This window comes from Chiloscyllium plagiosum, unplaced genomic scaffold (assembly GCF_037043375.1).
Source record: "Chiloscyllium plagiosum isolate Xiang-an unplaced genomic scaffold, Cpla_swu_hap1 HiC_scaffold_10, whole genome shotgun sequence".
NCBI lineage: Eukaryota > Metazoa > Chordata > Chondrichthyes > Orectolobiformes > Hemiscylliidae > Chiloscyllium > Chiloscyllium plagiosum.
In genome coordinates this window covers 31,166,674-31,186,262 of record NW_028270148.1, presented here as the reverse complement: position 1 = coordinate 31,186,262, position 19,589 = coordinate 31,166,674, and the positions used below count along the sequence as shown (strand labels likewise).

At 39.1% G+C, this 19,589-nt stretch overlaps 1 protein-coding gene across 9 annotated transcripts in view; it reads left to right on the top strand.

Moving 5' to 3' along the window:
• LOC122552711 (CAP-Gly domain-containing linker protein 4-like) overlaps positions 1 to 19,589 on the top strand; it is a 433,681-nt gene that overhangs the window by 197,217 nt on the left and 216,875 nt on the right. For all 9 annotated transcript variants that reach the window (XM_087991246.1, XM_043695605.2, XM_087991245.1 and 6 more), the window contains one exon: positions 2,727 to 2,791. In XM_087991246.1, the coding sequence (XP_087847372.1) occupies positions 2,727 to 2,791 (65 nt within the window). The remainder of the gene's footprint in view (positions 1 to 2,726; positions 2,792 to 19,589) is intronic.

Below are 19,589 nucleotides of genomic sequence, written 5' to 3'. Positions count from 1 at the left end.
CTTTTCCAGCAACACATTTTCAGCTCTGATCTCCAGCATCTGCAGTCCTCACTTTCTCCTCAGCATTGCTGACAGCAATTAAATCTCCACTGTCACCCTCCAATATTCATTGCATGTGGTTCAAAATGTCTCTCACCCTAGCATCAGGAAGGTAACAAACCACGATCCTGTTTATAAAGGAAGGCAGCTGCCTCCTCCCCATCTCCCCTATCCTGTACCTCCTCCCCACAGCCACCATCACCATGCCACCAAAAAAGTTTTGAATCTTCTACATCTACCACACTTGGTTCTCTTTCACCTTCTCCTCCCTTTCAAAACCTCCTGCCTCAAAACGTCAAGACAGCACTCTGGCTGTCCTTCCAACTGTCTTGATCCTTATCCTCACAGGTAGTAAGTATATTAAACACATTGTTTAGGGTGATTTTCTTAGTTGTACAGTTTCTCATTGTTTTATCTAGTCAGTTTTCCCCTTTAGTATCAGTTTGGAATCTAGCTAGTTAATATTTAATTTGTGCTATGAAAGTCTATCTCAGATGTTGGATCATCACACACTAGTCTGCTGTAAGTTAATTTATCATTAACCAGTCCAGCAGAGAGCTCTAATTAAGCACTTTATTGATGCATCAGTCTGACATTATGATGTGCAATGTCCCCTTGTTCCCTACTCATAAGCTTATAAAACTACGGAAATCTATGGAATAATTAAAAGAGTGGATTGCAATTACACGACTAATATCAGCAAATTGATGTTAATCATAGTGGGTCTGACAACACTGATTTGTTGGTAACTCTAACTTCATGATTGCTGTGATCATTTGCAATTCAGTTTGAGAGTATTGCTAGATAAGTGATGATAAAAACCTTGCTCGAACGGAAATTGTAACCTGATTCGCCAAAATCTGGAGGAGAAAGCTATAAATTTTAGGTATGACAGGACAGTGGGGACAGTTGTGTGTTAAATGTTGTTCTAGAAATTGCTGAGGATGTAAAATTGTATTGAAAGTGGTGATTATAATTCCATCAGGATTGAAATTTTAAAAAGTTCTTTAACATTTATACACTCTTCTAAGCAGTAATGAATCATTCACATTAGCTTTTATAACTAATTAAGTGTCAATAATGATTTCTTGTTGCTCAAGAGTGCATCAGGCCTTTCCTCCTGTACCAAGATTGAAAAGTGGACTTCCAGAATTACAGATGTGGTTCTATCACGTTGATGGTTTTTTTGGAAGCTAAGTGCCTAAGTATATTGATGGCATTCTGTGGTCAATGAAATTTGGAAAATATGCCTCAAGTGTGTGGTAGAATATATAGTAGAGAAGGTAATTATTTGGTTGTGCTGGTTCTTTAATAGAATTGTCCAGTCATTTTCATTCTACTACCCCTTGGTCACAATATCTGCAAACAGCCAAATGTCTGTTTCATGCGTGGACTCTGAACACCTTCCTATTCAGGAATCCTTACGAATATGGTGGGCAGTGGACGCCCAATTTGTGCCACTGATTATCTAGTCTGTGGTCTTTTTAACGGCTCTCCCAATTGCTCATTGGTGTTCAGGTTCCTTCCCATATCTGTGATCATATGTGTTATTCAGTACACCTATAGGCTGAAATATAATGCAACGTTCTTCTTTAATCCTTTTCCTATAATGTATTAAAGTGGCCCCATGTTTTATACAGCAACTTCAACCATCTGCTGCAAGTTTGATTTGAAGGTAGTGTAGTTTCTAAAACTAGACAAAATTCAACAGAGCTGTATAATGCATAATTTCTTGACCTTCATTACTCCATTTATGTTCCAAATTAGAGAGCTGAAAGACAAAATCAGCATTTAGGTATAGATTTTTCTTCAGTAGGTTTGCCTTAAATTCTGAATAAAATATACATTCCAATTATTCTGATGTTTTGGTGAAAAAGATACATTTTGTGGATGTTTTTTATCTTGTAGGTATCAGGACATCGCACAAGAATACTTATTTAGAGAGAAAGTCAACGTTTTTATTGCACGAGAGAACAGTGCGAATTGATTGTCAGTTGAGCTCTGATTGGTAGCAGCATTGCAATGGAGAATGCACATATTGATGATAGTTAACAGCTAGGCTTTATTAAGTTTTCATCTGAGCAGGTTTTCTCTGATTGATCAGGACCTTGCCCTGAGAAATGAAGAGCTAATGCAGTCATTTATTTTTGTTGAGATGAAACAGATGCAGTGCCTGTATATGTTCTTTCTGACTGCAAAGAACAAGGCCCTAAATATTAATATATGGAGCTTCAAATGCACCCAAGTGTACCACACTGCAACCCCAATTGACAGACCTGAATTGTTTGCCACCTAGTTCAATGCATAGTTCAGGATTATCTAGCAAATTGTTTCCAATTGCACAATTGCATCTGATGTTAGACACCGTGTTGCAAGTTTTGCAAACATAGTTTGGTCAGATATGGTCAATACTTTGTCTGTCCTCATGCAGTATAAATGTTGGTTTTCCCTTCGAATTTATATTCTTCTAAGATTTCCTGATGCGTTTGAGATGAAAAGCTTTGACAAATGTATATTTTTGTCAGCAGAACTAAAACATTAATTGAAATGTAAGTTTTATTCAAATTTTAGGGTAAATTACTAAAGAGAAATGTATTTTTTTTAACAATACTTAAATTCTGTGGCACTAGATGACTAATAATATGATTTTCTTCTTGCTTCTGAACTGTGCCTGGTTTCATCTGTAGGGTGACAGAAGCTCTGGATTCCTTCTCAGATGTCCCAACCAGTAAACTTAATCGATCAGTTATAGGTAAGTAATTTGTTTGTTACATTTGTTACATGGTTACTGTGATCTCTAAATCTTTTGCCATAATGCTATATTTCTCATTTGCGAGAGATAACATGTGACCTAACCAATCCTGTTTGTTTTTTTAAAAGACGCAATACAAAATAAAACTAGTTTAATTAGATGGGCTTCAGATTGGTTCCACAGGTTGGCGCAACATCGAGGGCAGAAGGGCCTGTATTGCGCTGTAATGTTCTATGTTCTAGTAAATAAAGTTTAAAAGCTATTAAGAATATTGTATTCACCTGGTTATGAAAATGAGTACAGCCTTGATGTGCCATCCTGAACAACTCAATTATGACAGGTAAAATTATTGCACTCGCAGAAGGTTGGTCTGCTGATGCAACAGGTAATTAAAAAGGCAAATGGAATTTTATCCTTCATTGCTAAAGGGATTGAATTTAAAAGGAGGGAGGTTATGCTGCAGCTGTTTAGGGTGCTGGTGAGGCCTGGAGTACTTTGCGCAATTTTGGTCTCCTTATTTGAGAAAATATGTACTGGCACTGGAGGGGGTGCATAGGAGGTTCACTAGGTTGATTCTGGAATTGAGGGGGTTGGCTTATGAGGAGACACTAAGTAGACTGGAATTATGTTAATTGGAATTTAGTAGAATAAGGGGGGATCTTATAGAAACATAAAGAATTATGAAGGGAATAGATGGGATAGAAGTAGAGAGGATATTTCCACTGCTGGGTGAAGCTAGGCCAAGAGGGTGTAGCCTCAAAATTAGGGGAAGCAGATTTAGGACTGAATTGAGAAGGAACTTTTTCATCCAGAGGGTTGTGAATCTATGGAATTCCCCTGCCCTGTGAAGTAGTTGAGGCTTTTTCATTAATTGTTTTTAAAGCTAAGATAGATAATTTTTTGAACAGTAAAGGAATTAAGGATTATGGTGAGAGGGTGAATAACTGGAGCTGAGACCATGAAATGATCAGCTATGATTTTATTGAATGGCGGAGCAGGCTCGAAGGACCAGATAGCCTACTTCTGCTCCTTGTTTTTATGTTCAACTATGGTTTGGGCAAAGATTCAAACAATTGTTGTACATTCAAACCTGCAAAGTCTAACATCTGGGAGCTGGTGTGTAAAATGAGAGCTATCCCACTGACTAGTCATAACAATCAGAAAGTCATGTGCACCATCTTTAGATCAATATGCTTGGCTCCTCCAGTTACTGTCTCTGGAAATGACAGTCATGGCAGGATAGACTGGGACAGCTTAGTATATAGTTTGATGGAGTTGACTGTTGGAATTTTAAAAATGATGGCAAGCATCAAGAAATTTCAAACTCAATTCCAAAAAAATTACTCATTGCCAAATACCTCCATTCTACTAACTGATTAGTGAGAATCTTTCCTTTCTGAGCACCAGTTTAGATGTCAATCATTGCAGGTATTCAACTTTATTGACAACTTCTCGAATAATGAAGCAACCTAAATTATCAGGATCTGCAACATCTAGGCTGATATTGAGATATCACACAACATTTGTGCCATTAAGTACATGAAAAGGATCATCTCTCGCACTGCTGCAATTATGAAACTTACCTTAAGACCCTCTCTTGCTGCATGTTCTCTACATTGAGAAATGTAGGTCCTGATGTGGTTCAATAAATAGCTCTCCTTCCTATGAGTTAGGAGCTCTTGGTTTCAAATGTTACTCTAGAACTTGCTGGTTACAAAGGTGTCTTTACAATATTGCAAGCAAGTCAGTTCATAGCAGTGCTAGTCCCAGGGTGGATAAAGGGGAGGATTAGCAGCAGGAATGACATCCAGCTGTAAAACCACCAAGATTCTTCGGAAACATTGACAGAGGAACTAACCATATTTAGTAGTGCCATCAATTTGTTCAGCATCATGTAACTAGCTATTGCACTGTTGCTCCAAAAAAGAGTATAAATACAAGTTAAGTGTGCATATGAACTGAGAGCAGAAGTAGGCCATTCAGTCCCTCACATCTGCTTGACCATTCTGCCCCTTCAGTTTGCTCTGTTATTCAATAAGATTATTGCTGATTTGAGAGTAACCTCAAAACCACATTCCTGCCTATCCCTGATAACCTCTCACCCCCTTGCTTATCTATCTACCTCAACGACTCTGTTTGCATCACTATTTCAGAAAGAGAGTCCTAAAGGCACACAATCCTCTGAGATAAAAAATGTCACCTCATTTCTATTTAAATGCATGACCTTTGATTTTTAAATAATGACCGCTAGTTTTAGAATTTCCCATTAGAGGAAACATAATTTCCAAACCTAATCCTCAGGATCCTACATGATTCAGTCAAGTTAACGCTGACTCTTCTAAACTCCAGCAAATACATGCCTAGCCTGTCTAACCTTTCCTCATAAGACAATGTAGTCATATCTGGTATCAATTAGGTAAACTAGCTCTGAACTGCTTCTCCATCCTTCCTTAAATAAGATGGACAATATTGTGCACAAGACTCCAGCTGTAGGTCTCATTAGTACCCTAAATAATTGAAGCATAACCTCACTACTTCTGTATTCAATTCCCATTGTAATAAAAGATAACCTTCTATTAGTTTTCCTAATTACTTGCTTTACATGCATAATAATCTTTTTGTGATTTGTGCAGTAGGACACCCAGATCCCTCAGTATCTCAGCTTTGTAACTTCACTATGCATTGTATTTGGAAAGGCAAAGACTGATCGGGGTAGTCAACATGGCTTTGTGCATGGGAAATCATGTCTCACTAACCTGATTGCGTTTTTTTAAGAAATGACAAAGAGGATTGATGAGGGCAGAGCGATGGACATGATCTATATGGACTTCAGTAATGCGTTCACAAGGTTCCTCATAGTAGACTGGTTAGCAAGGTTAGATCACATGAATTATAGGGAGATCTAGCCTTAAAGGTAGAAGACAGAGGGTGGTGGTGGATGGTTGCTTTTCAGACTGGAGGCCTGTTACCAGTGCTGTGTCACAAGAATTGATGCTGGGTCCACTGCTTTTCATCATTTATATAAATGATTTGGATGTAAAGATAGGAGGTATAGTTAGTAAGTTTGCAAATGGCACCAAAATTGGAGGTGTAGTGGACAGCGAAGAAGGCTATCTCAGAGTACAACGTGATCTTGATTAGATGGGCCAGTGGGCTGAGGAGTGGCAGATGGAGATTAATTCAGATAAATGTGAGGTGCTGCATTTTGAAAAGGCAAATCGGGGCAGGACTTATACACTTAATGGTAAGGTCCTAGGGAGTATTGCTAAACAAAGAGACCTTGGAATGCAGGTTCATAGCTCCTTGAAAATGGACTCGCTGGGAGATAGGATAGTGAAGAAGGCACCTAGTATGCTTTCATTTATTGATCAGAGCATTGAGTATAGGAGTTGGTAGGTCATGTTACAGCTGTACAGGACATTGGTTAGGGTACTTTTGGAATATTGTATGCAATTCTGGTCTTCCTCCTATGGAAGGATGTTGTGAAATTTGAAAGTGTTCAGAAAAGATGTACAAGGATGTTGCCAGATTTGAACTTTAGGGAGAGGCTGAATAGACTAGATTACTTACTTACAGTGTGGAAACAGGCCGTTCGACCCAACCAGTCCACACCGACCCGCCGCCCACCCAGACCCATTCCCCTACACCTAACACTATGGGCAATTTAGCATGGCCAATTCACTTGACCTGCACATTTTTGGATTGTGGGAGGAAACCGGAGCAAACCCACGCAGACATGGGGAGAATGTGCAAACTCCACACAGAGAGTTGCCTGAGGCGGGAATTGAACCCGGGTCTCTGGCACTGTAAGGCAGCAGTGCTAACCACTGTGCCACCGTGCCACCAGGCTGGGGCTGTTTTTCCTGGAGTGTCAGAGGCTGAGGGGTGACCTTATAGAGGTTTATTAAATCATGAGGGGCCATGGACAGGGTAGATAGACAAGGTTTTTGTCTCTGGGGTGGAGGAGTCCAGAACTCGAGGGCATAGGTTTATGGGAGGGGAAGGATATAAAAGGGACCTAAGAGGCAACCTTTTCACGTAGAGGGTGGTGCGTGTATGGAATGAGCTGCCAGAGGAAATGGTGGAGGCTGGTACAGTTACAACATTTAAAAGGCATTTGGATGGCTATATGAATAGGAAGGGTTTAGAGGGCTATCGGCCAAGAGCTGGCAAATGGGACTAGGTTAATTTAGTTGGCATGGTCAAGTTGGACCGAAGAGTCTGTTTCCGTGCTGTACATCTCTAATACGCCATGTAAGTAATTTTTCTTTTGTTCTTGCTGCCACAAATGGATAATTTCCATATTACATGTCATTTTCCAAAACTTTGCCCACACACTTGACCTTTGCAATGTTCTTGTTCTCTTCCCAACTTACTTTCCTTCTTTGTGTCATCAGCAAGCTTAGCAATCATTACTTCAGTCCCTTCATCAAAAATACTTATATGAATTGTAAACATTTGAGGTCTCAGGACCGACCTTTGTGACTTGTAACACCTTGCCAACCTAAAAAGGACCCATGTATGCTGATCATCTGCTTCCTGTTAGTCAGCCAATCTTCTATCTGTGCTGTGAAATGCAGATTTCAAAGAGTTTTGTAATGTATTGAGTTACTACGTATCAATAACTTTGGAAAAGTTTGGTCCAAAGCCAACTAGTTTTTAACAGTCATGAATTAAAGTAAGTAAGTTCTACTGAAGAGTAGCTGATTAGTTAATTAGGTAACAGAATTCAGTCTAATTCTGTGCTACAAAGCGCATAACTATACAGGTCTTTGTGCAATGTGTAGATTGCAGATTTCAGGCTGACTGAGTTCAATTAATAATGGATTCAAAAAAGGGGAGGAGATACTTTATTTACCTTCTTCGCTGTCTCATATTTGGCTCCTACTTCAGTGCAGTGGAAAGAGCTGTTGGTGAGCAACAGATAAGCTATTCTACTTGTAATAAGTAATGGCACGAGAAACATAAAACAGGACATCTGAGTTGAGTTGAATGTGTAATCTGTGCAAAGTCATGGATATTTCATTTGTCTGAGACAAACACATCAGCAGGAAGTGTCACCATCTGTAAACACTTGAGCTGCAGATATCATAATCCAAGAACTACTGGAGTCACCAGTGTCTATTCACAAGGCAGGGGGCTATGTGGATAGCATGTTTAGGGAGATGGTCACATTGTGGCTTAGGGAAATGCAGCCAGCTAAGGAATGCAGGTCCGCTATGCAATTCAGGAAAACCAGGTGGTGTTATAGTCCCCTGAGGTGATTTCACATGATTATTTTTTGTTTTGCATTCTGATGAGGGCAGTATTTCCTCAGAGGAGTGTAGTCAGACTAAATTCAGTGTTACCACAAGTGGCTCAGCTATACAATAGGGGAATACAAAGAGGAGGGGATGAGAGATTCTTTAATGAAGAAAGAGTAGACAGAAACTTTTGCAACCATAAATGTGACTACAGAATGATTTGTCTCTTTCCTGGTACAAGGGTCAAGGATGATCACAGAATGACTGCAGTACATTCTTCTAGGGGAGGGTGATCAGTCAGCCATGTCAGTACCAACGATGTGTATAATGAGATCTTAAATGTAGATTTGAAGGAATTAAGTAGGAGGTTTTAAAGCACAATCTCTAAAGCAGTAATATCAGCATTATTCCCAGTTCCACGTGCCAGTGAAAATAGAAATAGAAGAATTGAGTGATTGAAGATATGACTGGAAAATCAGTACAGGAGTAAGGCTATCTGATTTCTGAGGCATTGGGACTGGTTCCGTGGCACATAGATTAGATTCCCTACAGTGTGGAAACAGGCCCTTCATCCCAATAAGTCCACACCCGAAGAGTAACCCACCCAGACCCATTTCCCTCTGACCAATGCACCTAACACTATGGGCAATTTAACCTGGAGGAAACCCATGCAGACACAGGAAGAATGTGCAAACTCCACGCAGACTGTCGCCTGAGACAGGAATCGAACCCAGGCCCCTAGCACAGTGAGGCAACAGTGCTAAACATTGAGCCACCGTGCTGCCCAGTTCTGGTACATGATGTACAGGTTATATCCTGATGAAATATGTCTTTTCTCAGCAATACTTCAGTACTTGAGTATTGCTGAGAATAAAGATATTTTGTAGAAGCTTTTTATCATTTATTCATCAGGGTAATTCACAAGAATACAAATTCAAGGATAATCCCAACATTTCCATTGTAAAACAGAGAAGTGTAGATTGGTTGGCAATTGCATTCTGATTAGTAAAGGTGTATACCAAGAGAATGTACCAGTTGAGGCTGACAGACAATTAATTGCTAGGCTTTGGTTACATTTTAAAACAGGCAGGTTGCCGCATTGGCTTGAGAACTGTACCAGTGAATAGCTGTCAGAGAAAAATTGATCAAAGTGTATGAGTTGACCAAAAACCATTTCAAGAGTGCTCAACAAACAATGAAAACTACAATAGATGAAAAGACTAAAGTTTGAGACTTTGTTGCTGGAGTAAAGGTGTTAGATTTATTATCTGTTTCTGGGAAAATGTTCACTGCACCTTATCAAATTGAAAGTATGTGCATTATATAGTGAGTACTTCAGATATGAGAAAGAATCAGCAAGTATGTCTTGTTGATATCTTGAATAGATATCTTAAGGAAAGTCAGGAGAAAGTTCATGTATGGCAGTGAAAGAAGTAACAAATATCAGAAAAATTGGAGAATGAATCTGAAATTGAAAATTCAAATGTTGATCCTCCATTGGTTAAATTGGATGTGCTTAAAAGGTTAGAAGAAATATTGTGCTTATTCCAGAAAACAATCAACATAACTTTAAACACTAATACAGACTCACATTGATGTATGTGAACAGTCAAGGACAAATATCTTTGGCTGTATGTTATTTCATTGTAGGGGAAAATACCAACCTTAATGACTCATTCCAGAGAAATTAACTCAAGTGAGAGAAGAAATGAAATTCATGATGGACAATGACATTTGTGAACTGAGTCAAAGTAGCTGGAGCAGTCCTGTCTTGGAGCAGTTCTGGATGGGTCTCAGTGATTCTGTATTTATTATCACAAAGACATCACAGTAATAAAAGCAGACTCATAGCCTACTCCAAGATTGGAGGACTGCATTGAACAAATTGGATATACAAGACCTGTCGACAAAGGTGATTTGCTAAGAAGGATATTGGCCAGTTTTATTAACTAGCAACATGAAATAACTTTCCATACATGCACCACTCTCTGCGTGAAAAAGTTGCCCCTTATGTCCCTTTTAAATCTTTCTCCTCTCATCTTAAACCATGCCTTCTAGTTCTGAACTCCCACGCTCCTGGGAAAAGACCTTGTCTATTTATCTTACCCATGCTCCTCACAATTTTATAAACCTTTGTAATGTCACCCCTCAGCCTCCAACGCTCCAAGGAAAACAGCTCCAGCCTCCTCAGCCTCTCCCTATAGCTCAAACCCTCCAACCCTGGCAACATCTTTGTGAATCGTTTCTGAACCCTTTCAAATTTCACAACATCCTTCCGATAGGAGGGAGACCAGAATTGCACACAGTATTCCAAAAGTGGCCTAACCAACGTCCTGTACAGCTGCAACATGACCTCCCAACTCCTATACTCAAATCTCTGACCAATAAATGAAAGCATACTACATGCCTTCTTTATTGCCCTGTCTACCTGCAACTTCACTTTCAGAGAATTATGAACCTTCACTCCAATGTCTCTTTGTTCAGCAACACTCCCCAGGACCTTACCATTAAGTCTATAAGTCCTGCCCCGATTTGCCTTTCCAAAATGCAGCACCTCACATTTATCTAAATTAAACTTTGTCTGCCACTCCTCAGCCCCATGGATCAAGGGCCTATTATACTCTGAGGTAACCTTCTTCGCTGTCCACTACAGCTCCAATTTTGGTGTCATCTACAAACTTTCTAACTGTGCCTCCTGTGTTCACATCCAAATTGTTTATATAAATAACGAAAAGTAATTTGCTCAACATTGATCATTGTGGCACACCACTGGTCACCTACCTCCAGGTTGAAAAGCAATCCTCTACCACCACCCTCCTTTGTTTCAGATAAAGCTGGAAAGAACACTTACACCATTTGACTTACTTGTTTGCTTACAAACACCTAATTTGCTTATATATTTCACAAAAAATGGAAGTGCCAAAGTGACTTAATTGGGCCACACGGTGGGACAAGGCCAAGTAACACCCCGAGAAGTAAAAATAAGAGCTAATTTGGATTTTAAATGCCTAAAATGAAACATGAAATCCTGTGATATATTAGCATGAGTGGATTATGTTGGAAGTTTGTTCCAAACTTCAGCAGACTAGTAGGTCCTTTAATAAATTTTTGAAAAGGCAAGAAATGTTCATGGACTACAGATTGTTATGGACTAGGCCAGACAACTCAAAACATTCTCTCTGTTCTGCTGCTCTCTTTCTTTCCCTCTCTTCTGCTTTTAGTCTGTTACATTTCTGCTGCCCTTTCCTTCGCTCTCGCCTGTAACTCAAACTGCCTCATTTGCAATTGAATTCTTGCCATCTCTATAGATTCTGATGGTTTCCCCAGCAAATTTAAATGCTGAGCTATTGCTATAATTATCTCTCCTTTCCTCACAGAAGCAGGTGGCTCCAATTCCAGCTTGTCTGCTAACTCCTGCAGCTTGGTCTTATTCACTTTTTGCAAAACTTCCGAAGTCACCGCATTCATATCCAGAAACCTTCTAGCGACTGAAAGAGCCATTACTATCCCAAGCTTTGTCTATCAAACCAAACCAACACCTGAAATAAAGACAATAGCATCTACCACTTGCTGTTTAAAATCCCGGACGAGCCCCCAAGCTGTTATGGACAAGGCCAGCCCACTCAAAACATTCTTAAGCAGGCAGCCCATAACTTTGCAATTTGTCTTGGTAAGTATACAGTGAAAATTACCCAGAATAAATTAGCAAGATTGAGCGGTTTAAAACAGATTAAAAATTCATTCACAAAATTACACAATGAAACATGAAGAACAGAACAAAGAACCCCTACAGAACGTAATCTATCCAAACTAGACTTAAGTATGCTCTTCCAAATATACACAACACTTCCATAAACAAAACCCCTTTAAAACACAGTACAAAAAAAGGGTCAGATGATTATAGGTTGAAGTTAGAAGGGCAGAAGATGGAGTTTCCACACAGCTCACTGTTGAACTTCCAACCAGTTCTGGACTTAACTAAACTGCTCAGCTAGAGAGCTGACCACCCCCCTTTCATTATACAGATCACTTCTAAAACATGACCAATTTGGCCTGAAGTCTCATCTGTTTACATATAAACAAAAAGGCCTCTCAATACTCTTTAATCTCTGTATCAAGAGAGACAAATCGGCACCGAGAGTGGTTTATTGCCCCTCTGACAAAACCGAGAATAGAGTATCCTTGAGAAAAGGAACAGCTTTTAGAAAGAAGAAACCAGCTTTATGAGAAGGTAAAGCAAGCGTTTAAGGCCATTAGCTTTATTTTTGGTTCAGAAGAATCTAGGACTAAGCACTTTGTTAAAAAATAGGGGACATATTCTCAGAATAAGTGGCAGACTGTTTAAGACTCAGGTGAGAAGCAATTCCTTCACTCAGAGACTGGTGAATCTTTCAAAGTTTCTATACCATTGGGCTCTGGAAGTTCAGCATTGAGCAGTTCCGGTCAGAAATCATCAGGTTGCTGAAGACTAATGATATGAAAGAATGTGGGAAAATTATTTTGAGGAAATTATTTGTCGTAATCACGAATGACAATGCTGGCTTGATGGGCAGAACAGTCTACTCCTATTCTCATGTTCCTGATATACCTACATTGAGAAATCTGTGCAGCAGCAGCAGCAGGGATCATCATCATCTTCATGTCACCATCAAGGTCACAGGTCTTTATACTTGGACAAATTCATTGGATCAAATTCCAAGATTTTGTACCTAATAAGATCATGGAAATCACTAACCAAAGAACTGTGATGAATTAAGAAAAATTTCCACGACCAGCTTCTCAGGGTATTGACTATAGTTCAAGTAGCTAGGGTGAATTTTCTTCCTACCTGTGTGTGATGCACAGGAAAAGTGGAGTGAAAATATTGTATCCCATTTCAATCCTAAATAACATTATACTTAAACCTTCCTCTATGACTTTTCTGGTCTCTGCATCTAACATGGTGCAGCAATGTAACCTCCATGCAAATGAATGTCAAAAGTACCTGCACTCAATGAATCTATTGATCAGGTACAAAATTGACTGCATTAAAAAAAAACTGGTATTATTTCTTCCTTTTCTAGCATTAAAATACTTAAAGACGGGCTGCTAGAATATTGAAAACTGTTTTTAAAGTCATTCGCTGCATTTGAAATCACCTATAAAGTCTAAAGTTATTATCCTAACATTAGGGAATCTGGTTATTCTCCAGTTTTCCAGTGAGAAAGGATGATATACAATAAGACCTCAATAAAAGTTGCCCCCAGAACATAATTTTGTTTTAATTTCATTAATAAAGTAATGATAATAAATCTATTTTACATTGTCAGTTTCACTCGAGCGTCGTTTTTCACAGCTTTCCTCTTCAGTCAATTTAATTCTCATCTGACCTTTCTCCCAGCACTCAGGTTTGGCCCTCAGCTTGCCATTTTCCCCAGCACCAATCCTGATTCCCAATATTTCCTCTCTCCAGTTGTGCATCTGTCCTGGGCATCAGCTCCATCCCATGATTTGTTCCCTCCCAGCTCAACTGCTGGCTCCACGTTCAAATTGACAGCCTTAGCTCCAGCTCGTGCCAGAAGTCCCTGAACTGACCAATGTCTGCCGCTAGATGGAGCCTGGTCACTAACAGTAGAGTCTCAGAGTCGCAAGAGATGTACAGCACAGAAACAGACCCTTTCGTCTAACTTGTCTATGCCGACCAGATATCCTAAACTAATCTTGTCTCATTTGTCAACAATTGGCCCATATCCCTCTAAACTCTTCCCATTCATATACCCATCTAGACACTGTTCAATAAAAGTGACACATTTAAAAAATATTGTATTTTACATATTTTATACTAAGTCATGCATTTTGTTATGTAAGCTACTTCAGCTAATATTGCACATGTACCACACAGTATTTCAACCGTTGCTTTTTTTTTTCCTGAGTGAGAAATATTTGAAAGAGCTTAACTCAATGTTTGTTATTGACTCCCACTGGAAACCGTGATTCACTTAAAGTTGTTTCAATTAAAATTGTAATTTTCTGGAATTTAACCAAAAATGTAAGCAAGAATTTAGTGTTTGGCGTACCATAAGACTTGAAATGCTTGGAAGAGTTATGAATGATTTAGATGAAGAAATAGAGTCAGATATCCAAGTTTTTTTAAGAACTAGCAGGGTGGCATGGTAAATAATATAGATATGAACAAAATATAGAGGACAATTAGCTCCTGTAGATTGAAAACTAGCATGTGGTTCAGAATAATGCCAAAAAAAAGCTTCAATCCACATTCTTGTTAAGTTAGACTTGCAACTTGCTAACTTGACAGTGGAAGACAATGGCAAACAACCACTGACAAAAACTGCCAAAGAAATGGCTCAGGATGAAGTACAGCAAACATTTTATTAAGTTGCACCTATGGGACCAGTAAATTAATGGCTGACCAAATGTTCTGGTTGATCAAGAGGTTCACATAATCAGTGTTAAAACACACTGTGTAATAAAAATGTAATGCAGGGATATATGCATCACTGTTGTACTTTATTTACAGCATAAATCACTTAAATAATAATGCACCATTATCTTAAGTAAAACTTAAGGCTGAAGCTTTGGGCCTTCGCACTTCACCCACATCTGACTACTTGGACATTGCAGAGATCACGATAATACTGTAAATGTCCGATATTTCAGCTGTATAATTTTTGCTGGTTTATTGAGAGGCCGCTTCATAAGGTGCCATTTTGAAAACAAAGTTTGCTGTATTAACAGCCAAAGAATCAAGGGCCTGTTTTTGAGAAGAGCAATATTATTGAATGCAAAGCAGAATGTTGTAATTCAACATTGATAAGTTACCTGATGGCAAAACTGTGGAGAAATATGTGTCCATCCACTTAGAATAGTGAGGGCAGCCATGGGATTGATGAGTTGGAGGAACGAGGAGTAGTGAAGGACAAAGGTGTTGCAGGAGGATCAGCAACTGAAAAAGACAGGAAAGGGAGATACAGGCAACTTAGCATATTTCTTTAAGTTTTTAATTTATTCCATTTTGAAAGTTTACAAGTATACAAGTTTGGGAATACATATTAGTTTAACATGAAGGGTATGATGCTTAATGTATGAAGTAATGTTTAATTAGTAAAATAAGTGCATATAAGGATATTACTTCCAAGAGTTGAACTATATAAGGGAATAAAACACAAATTAGCATTGCAAGAGCCAGCTAACTATCAGATAATGAATGATTTAATTTGTATATACTTTACATTTCAGTGATTTTATTTTTCAACCTAGTCAGCTTCTTGCCTGATCATCTTTTCTTTAATTAGCCATAGATTGGATGGATCAAAGGAACATTAATTACGGTTCTTTGTACCCATTGTTATAAATAAACGACAGGAGCTTTATTCTCAAGTAGAGCAGGTTGGGGACAATTAATTTATGTTGAAATTAAAAATAAAAGGAACTCAATTAGAACATAGCTCTAAGCAATCACAAATATGCCATTTGGAATCTAGCATGTCAATAAAAACTTGTTCTCTTTTTACTAAAGTTTTTAAACTTAAAAGATTTTAGTATGGAATTAATTTGAGGAAACTTAGCAAATTTATGCATGCATTTACTGGATATGGCTCCTTTATGAACAGCCAACATAGTCCAAGGTCCCCCACCCTTCCATCTGTTGCCACATCTAAAACATTCTTTCCAAGATCAAGTAATACAAACACACTCGGAGTCTATCATTGTGAAAAGATAGAACAGTCAGCAAGATCCCAGACCCCATCCATGCAGGTGGAACCTGGAGGGGTCTGAGCTACCATGGGGATGAGTGACAGCTGCCTGGAGCCCTGCAGTTTGGATTTCCTCCAGTCAGGCTCCCTCTATCCCTGCTACTTCAATCGTAGATATTGTCTCCAGAGGAGCTGTACGAGTTGGGAAGAGGGAACTTCTCAATGGAAGAACAACAGCAATAACCATAAGAGAGATGGAATTTGTGATTGGAGGAGTTGCTCCCCATAAATTTTCTGTGTCCCATACTCACTGCTCCTCCAACTTAACTCTGTACTCTCGGAATATCAACAAAGCATCTATGACAGCAATTTTTCAGCCCTGTTTAGCTTACGAAGGACTAATAGTGTAATCAGTTATCGATTTTCCACCTCCATCTTTTTATGGGTCCTTGTGAAATTTTGAGGCAAATTTGCCCATCACCTCCTTGAACACTGGCAACTAATCCAGAAATATTGGCACCTAAAGTTGTGTATTGATGTCAGTGTATAACCAACAATATAGAAAGCTAATAATTACTGCTGTGGAGGTCAGGTGGCAGCATAATTAATCTGTAGCTGGCATCTTCCAGTGTGCAACTCACAATCTGAGCCACGTAACCACTCCAGTTCAGAAAAGTTGGTTTTAAGAGAGAAGCATTTGGCATCTGAAAGGTATCAGTTTTAAAGTATAACACTGCCCAGAAAAAACATGATTTGGAGATACCGGTGTTGAACTGGGGTGTACAAAGTTACAGGTTATACAACACCAGGTTATGGTCCAACAGGTTTATTTGGAAGCACTAGCTTTTGGAGTGCTGCTCCTTAATCAGGTGATTGTGGAGATTCTCAGTCAGAAGTCATACGACACCAGTTAATAGTCCAACAAGTTTAATTGAAATCACAAGCTTTTGGAGAGTAGCCCCTTCGTCAGGTAGGTTATGCCCCCAAAGCTTGTGATTTCAAATAAATCTGCTGGACTATAACCTGGTGATGTGTGATTTCATATTTAATTAGTTAGCAATTCGGTGTTCTTCTTTGTATTATATTGCCTGCCTTTTTGGCTATTGTTGACATGTCTTTGTATTCTTTTCATTCCTTCCCATGTTTAGACCATTTCCCAGTGGGGAAGAAATGCACAGGCTTCCTCATCAGCATTCACTTCACAGGTTGATGTTTGAAAGGATAGCCTATTTTTCTATTTGATGCATTTTTGTGACTGAGCCAAATTGACAATGATTTATTGCATTGTTAGAGCCCATTAGGTATTCGTAACAGTAGACTACATGGCCAAATAATGGAAGAATGTTGAGAAAAATGCCTTGAGTTTATTTGAAGTAAAGGAGTTAGCTGTGATGGAAATGTTATATTTAAATTAAACTTTGAATTTTTTTTCTTTAATTTGTTTAGTAATACTTCATGTTCACTCTGAACTTTAATTATAATGACTTTTCTTGTTTATTTTTATAATGAGAGCCAGAAAACTTCAATCTATATAATATTACTCACATAAAGTAACGTCTCAAAGCATTTATTTGGAAGTATAACATCAAAGGGATGTCCAAATACAGGGACCAAAATTATAGCAGAAGAGCTTTTTGAAGCATTTGCAAAAGGGAGATGCTCAGATAATGGTTCTTGTAAGAATAAAAATTGAGCTTTCAGAATTTGAACTCTGTCATGAATGGGAACCTGATTGCTATTTTAGCTATGAACTTATCTGAGCCTGCTGTTAAATATGATATTTTTGGATGGTACATGTAAGAAATTGCTGGGAGGCAGGCTGGATAACCATAGTGTAAGGCACCAAGTTAGAGTGAAAGTGCAGTGTGAAAGTCTAATAATCACTTTGTGGCTTTAAGAGAATGAAGTGTATTTCAGACCACTTTGGACAAGAAGTAAAAGAGACACCATCTCTTACGTTATGCTTTCAGCTCTGGTGGCATCATTCAATTTTTTTCCCAGCATTTTAATCCTAGTCCTAGTGCCACCTGTTTCCAGGAAGCACAAATTATCCAACACTGAACAGTTTGATGGCATCCAGACCCAGCTCTTCCTTTAACCTTATTGAGCAGAGCTTGGAGATCTGATTCAATGAATCCATGCTGGCTTCTGATCACAGGTGGTGTCTATGCAAACATAATTCAGTAGAATTGCTGAGACATGGTAAAGCTAGAACACAAGGTTTCATACATGGTAACAGAGGAAACAGCATATAAAAGTCAAAACTAAGTTTTTTATTATTATTCATTCACAAGAGAAGGGCATCCCTGGCTAGGCCAGCATTTATTGCCCATCCATAATTACCCAGAGGCCAGTTAAGAGTCAACCACATTTCTGTGGGTCTGTAGTCATGTATAGGTCAGACCAGTTAAGGATGGCAGTTTCCTTCCTTAAAGGATAGTAGTGAACCAGATGTTTTTTTTCCCAACAATCAGCCCTAGTTTCCTGGCCATCATCGACACATATTTCCAGAATTTTATTGAATTCAAATTCCATCATCTGTCATGGCAGGCTTCGAATCTAGGTCTCATAACATTACCTGAGTCTCTGGATTAACAGTCCAGCGATAATACCACTAGGCCCCACCACCCCCCAACAAGTGATTCCACAACCAATAGACAAGATCAAACCTCTGCTGAACTGGCACATCCAGTCATGAATGGTGGCAAACAATTGAAACTAACTGGAAGAGGAAGTGCCCCAACTGTAATGATGGAAAGCAAAAGAGAAGCCTGAGGCATTTACAATAACCTTCAATCTGAAGTGCCAAGGGGATGATCTATCTTCACTAACAAGCACAGGGAATGCTGGAGAAACTCAGGAGGGCTGGCAACACCTGTGGAGAGAGAGAGAGAGACAAACTTAATGTTACAAAACAAAGTTAATCTGGAATTACTATTCTTTAGAACTGGAAGGTATTCAAAAATGTTTTTTTCAAGATTGAATTCTATAACTTTGGAAATGGACCACATTATGTTTGTTTTCCATTTTCCTTTCATTCTTTTGTTCCCTCCCCACCATGCCCACACACACCCCCAAACCCACATGCACAAACAGATACACATAAATAACAATTAAATAAAACCAAGAACAGTAGATGCTGGAGAAGATTAGATTAGATTCCTTTCTGTGTGGAAACAGGCCCTTCAGCCCAACAAGTCCACACCAACCCTCTGAAGGTTAACCCACCCAGACCCATTTCCCTCTGACTGTTGCACCTAACACTATGGGCAATTTAGCATGGCCAGTTCACCTGACCTGCACATCTTTGGACTGTGGGAGGAAACTGGAGCACCCAGAGGAAACCCACTCAGACACAGGGAGAATGTGCAAACTCCACACAGACAGTTGCCCAAGGCTGGAATTGAATCCAGGTCCCTGGAAATGTGAGGCTGCAGTTCTAACCACTGAGCCACCATGCCACCCCTGAAGCAAGAATACAAATTCTTGGAAAAACCTAGCAGCTCTGACAGCATCTGTGAAGAGCCCATTCCTGATGAAGGCCTTTTGCCTGAAACATCAATTTTCCTGCTCCTCGGATGCTGCCTGACCTACTGTGCTTTTCCAGCACCACTCTAATCTTGACTCTGTGAAGAGAAAGCAGAGTTAACATTCCAAATAAAATAACTGGACTCAAAACGTTAATTCTGCTTTCTCCCCACAGATGCTGCCAGACCTGCTGAGTTTTGCCAGCAATTTCTATTTTTGATTCACACACACATACATGTCTTGTTTACTTCGCTCTTAGAGGAAAGGACCCTTTCTATCCCCTTCATACCTTAGTTTGTTAGCACCCATCTGTTTTTTTTTACACTCGGTCTC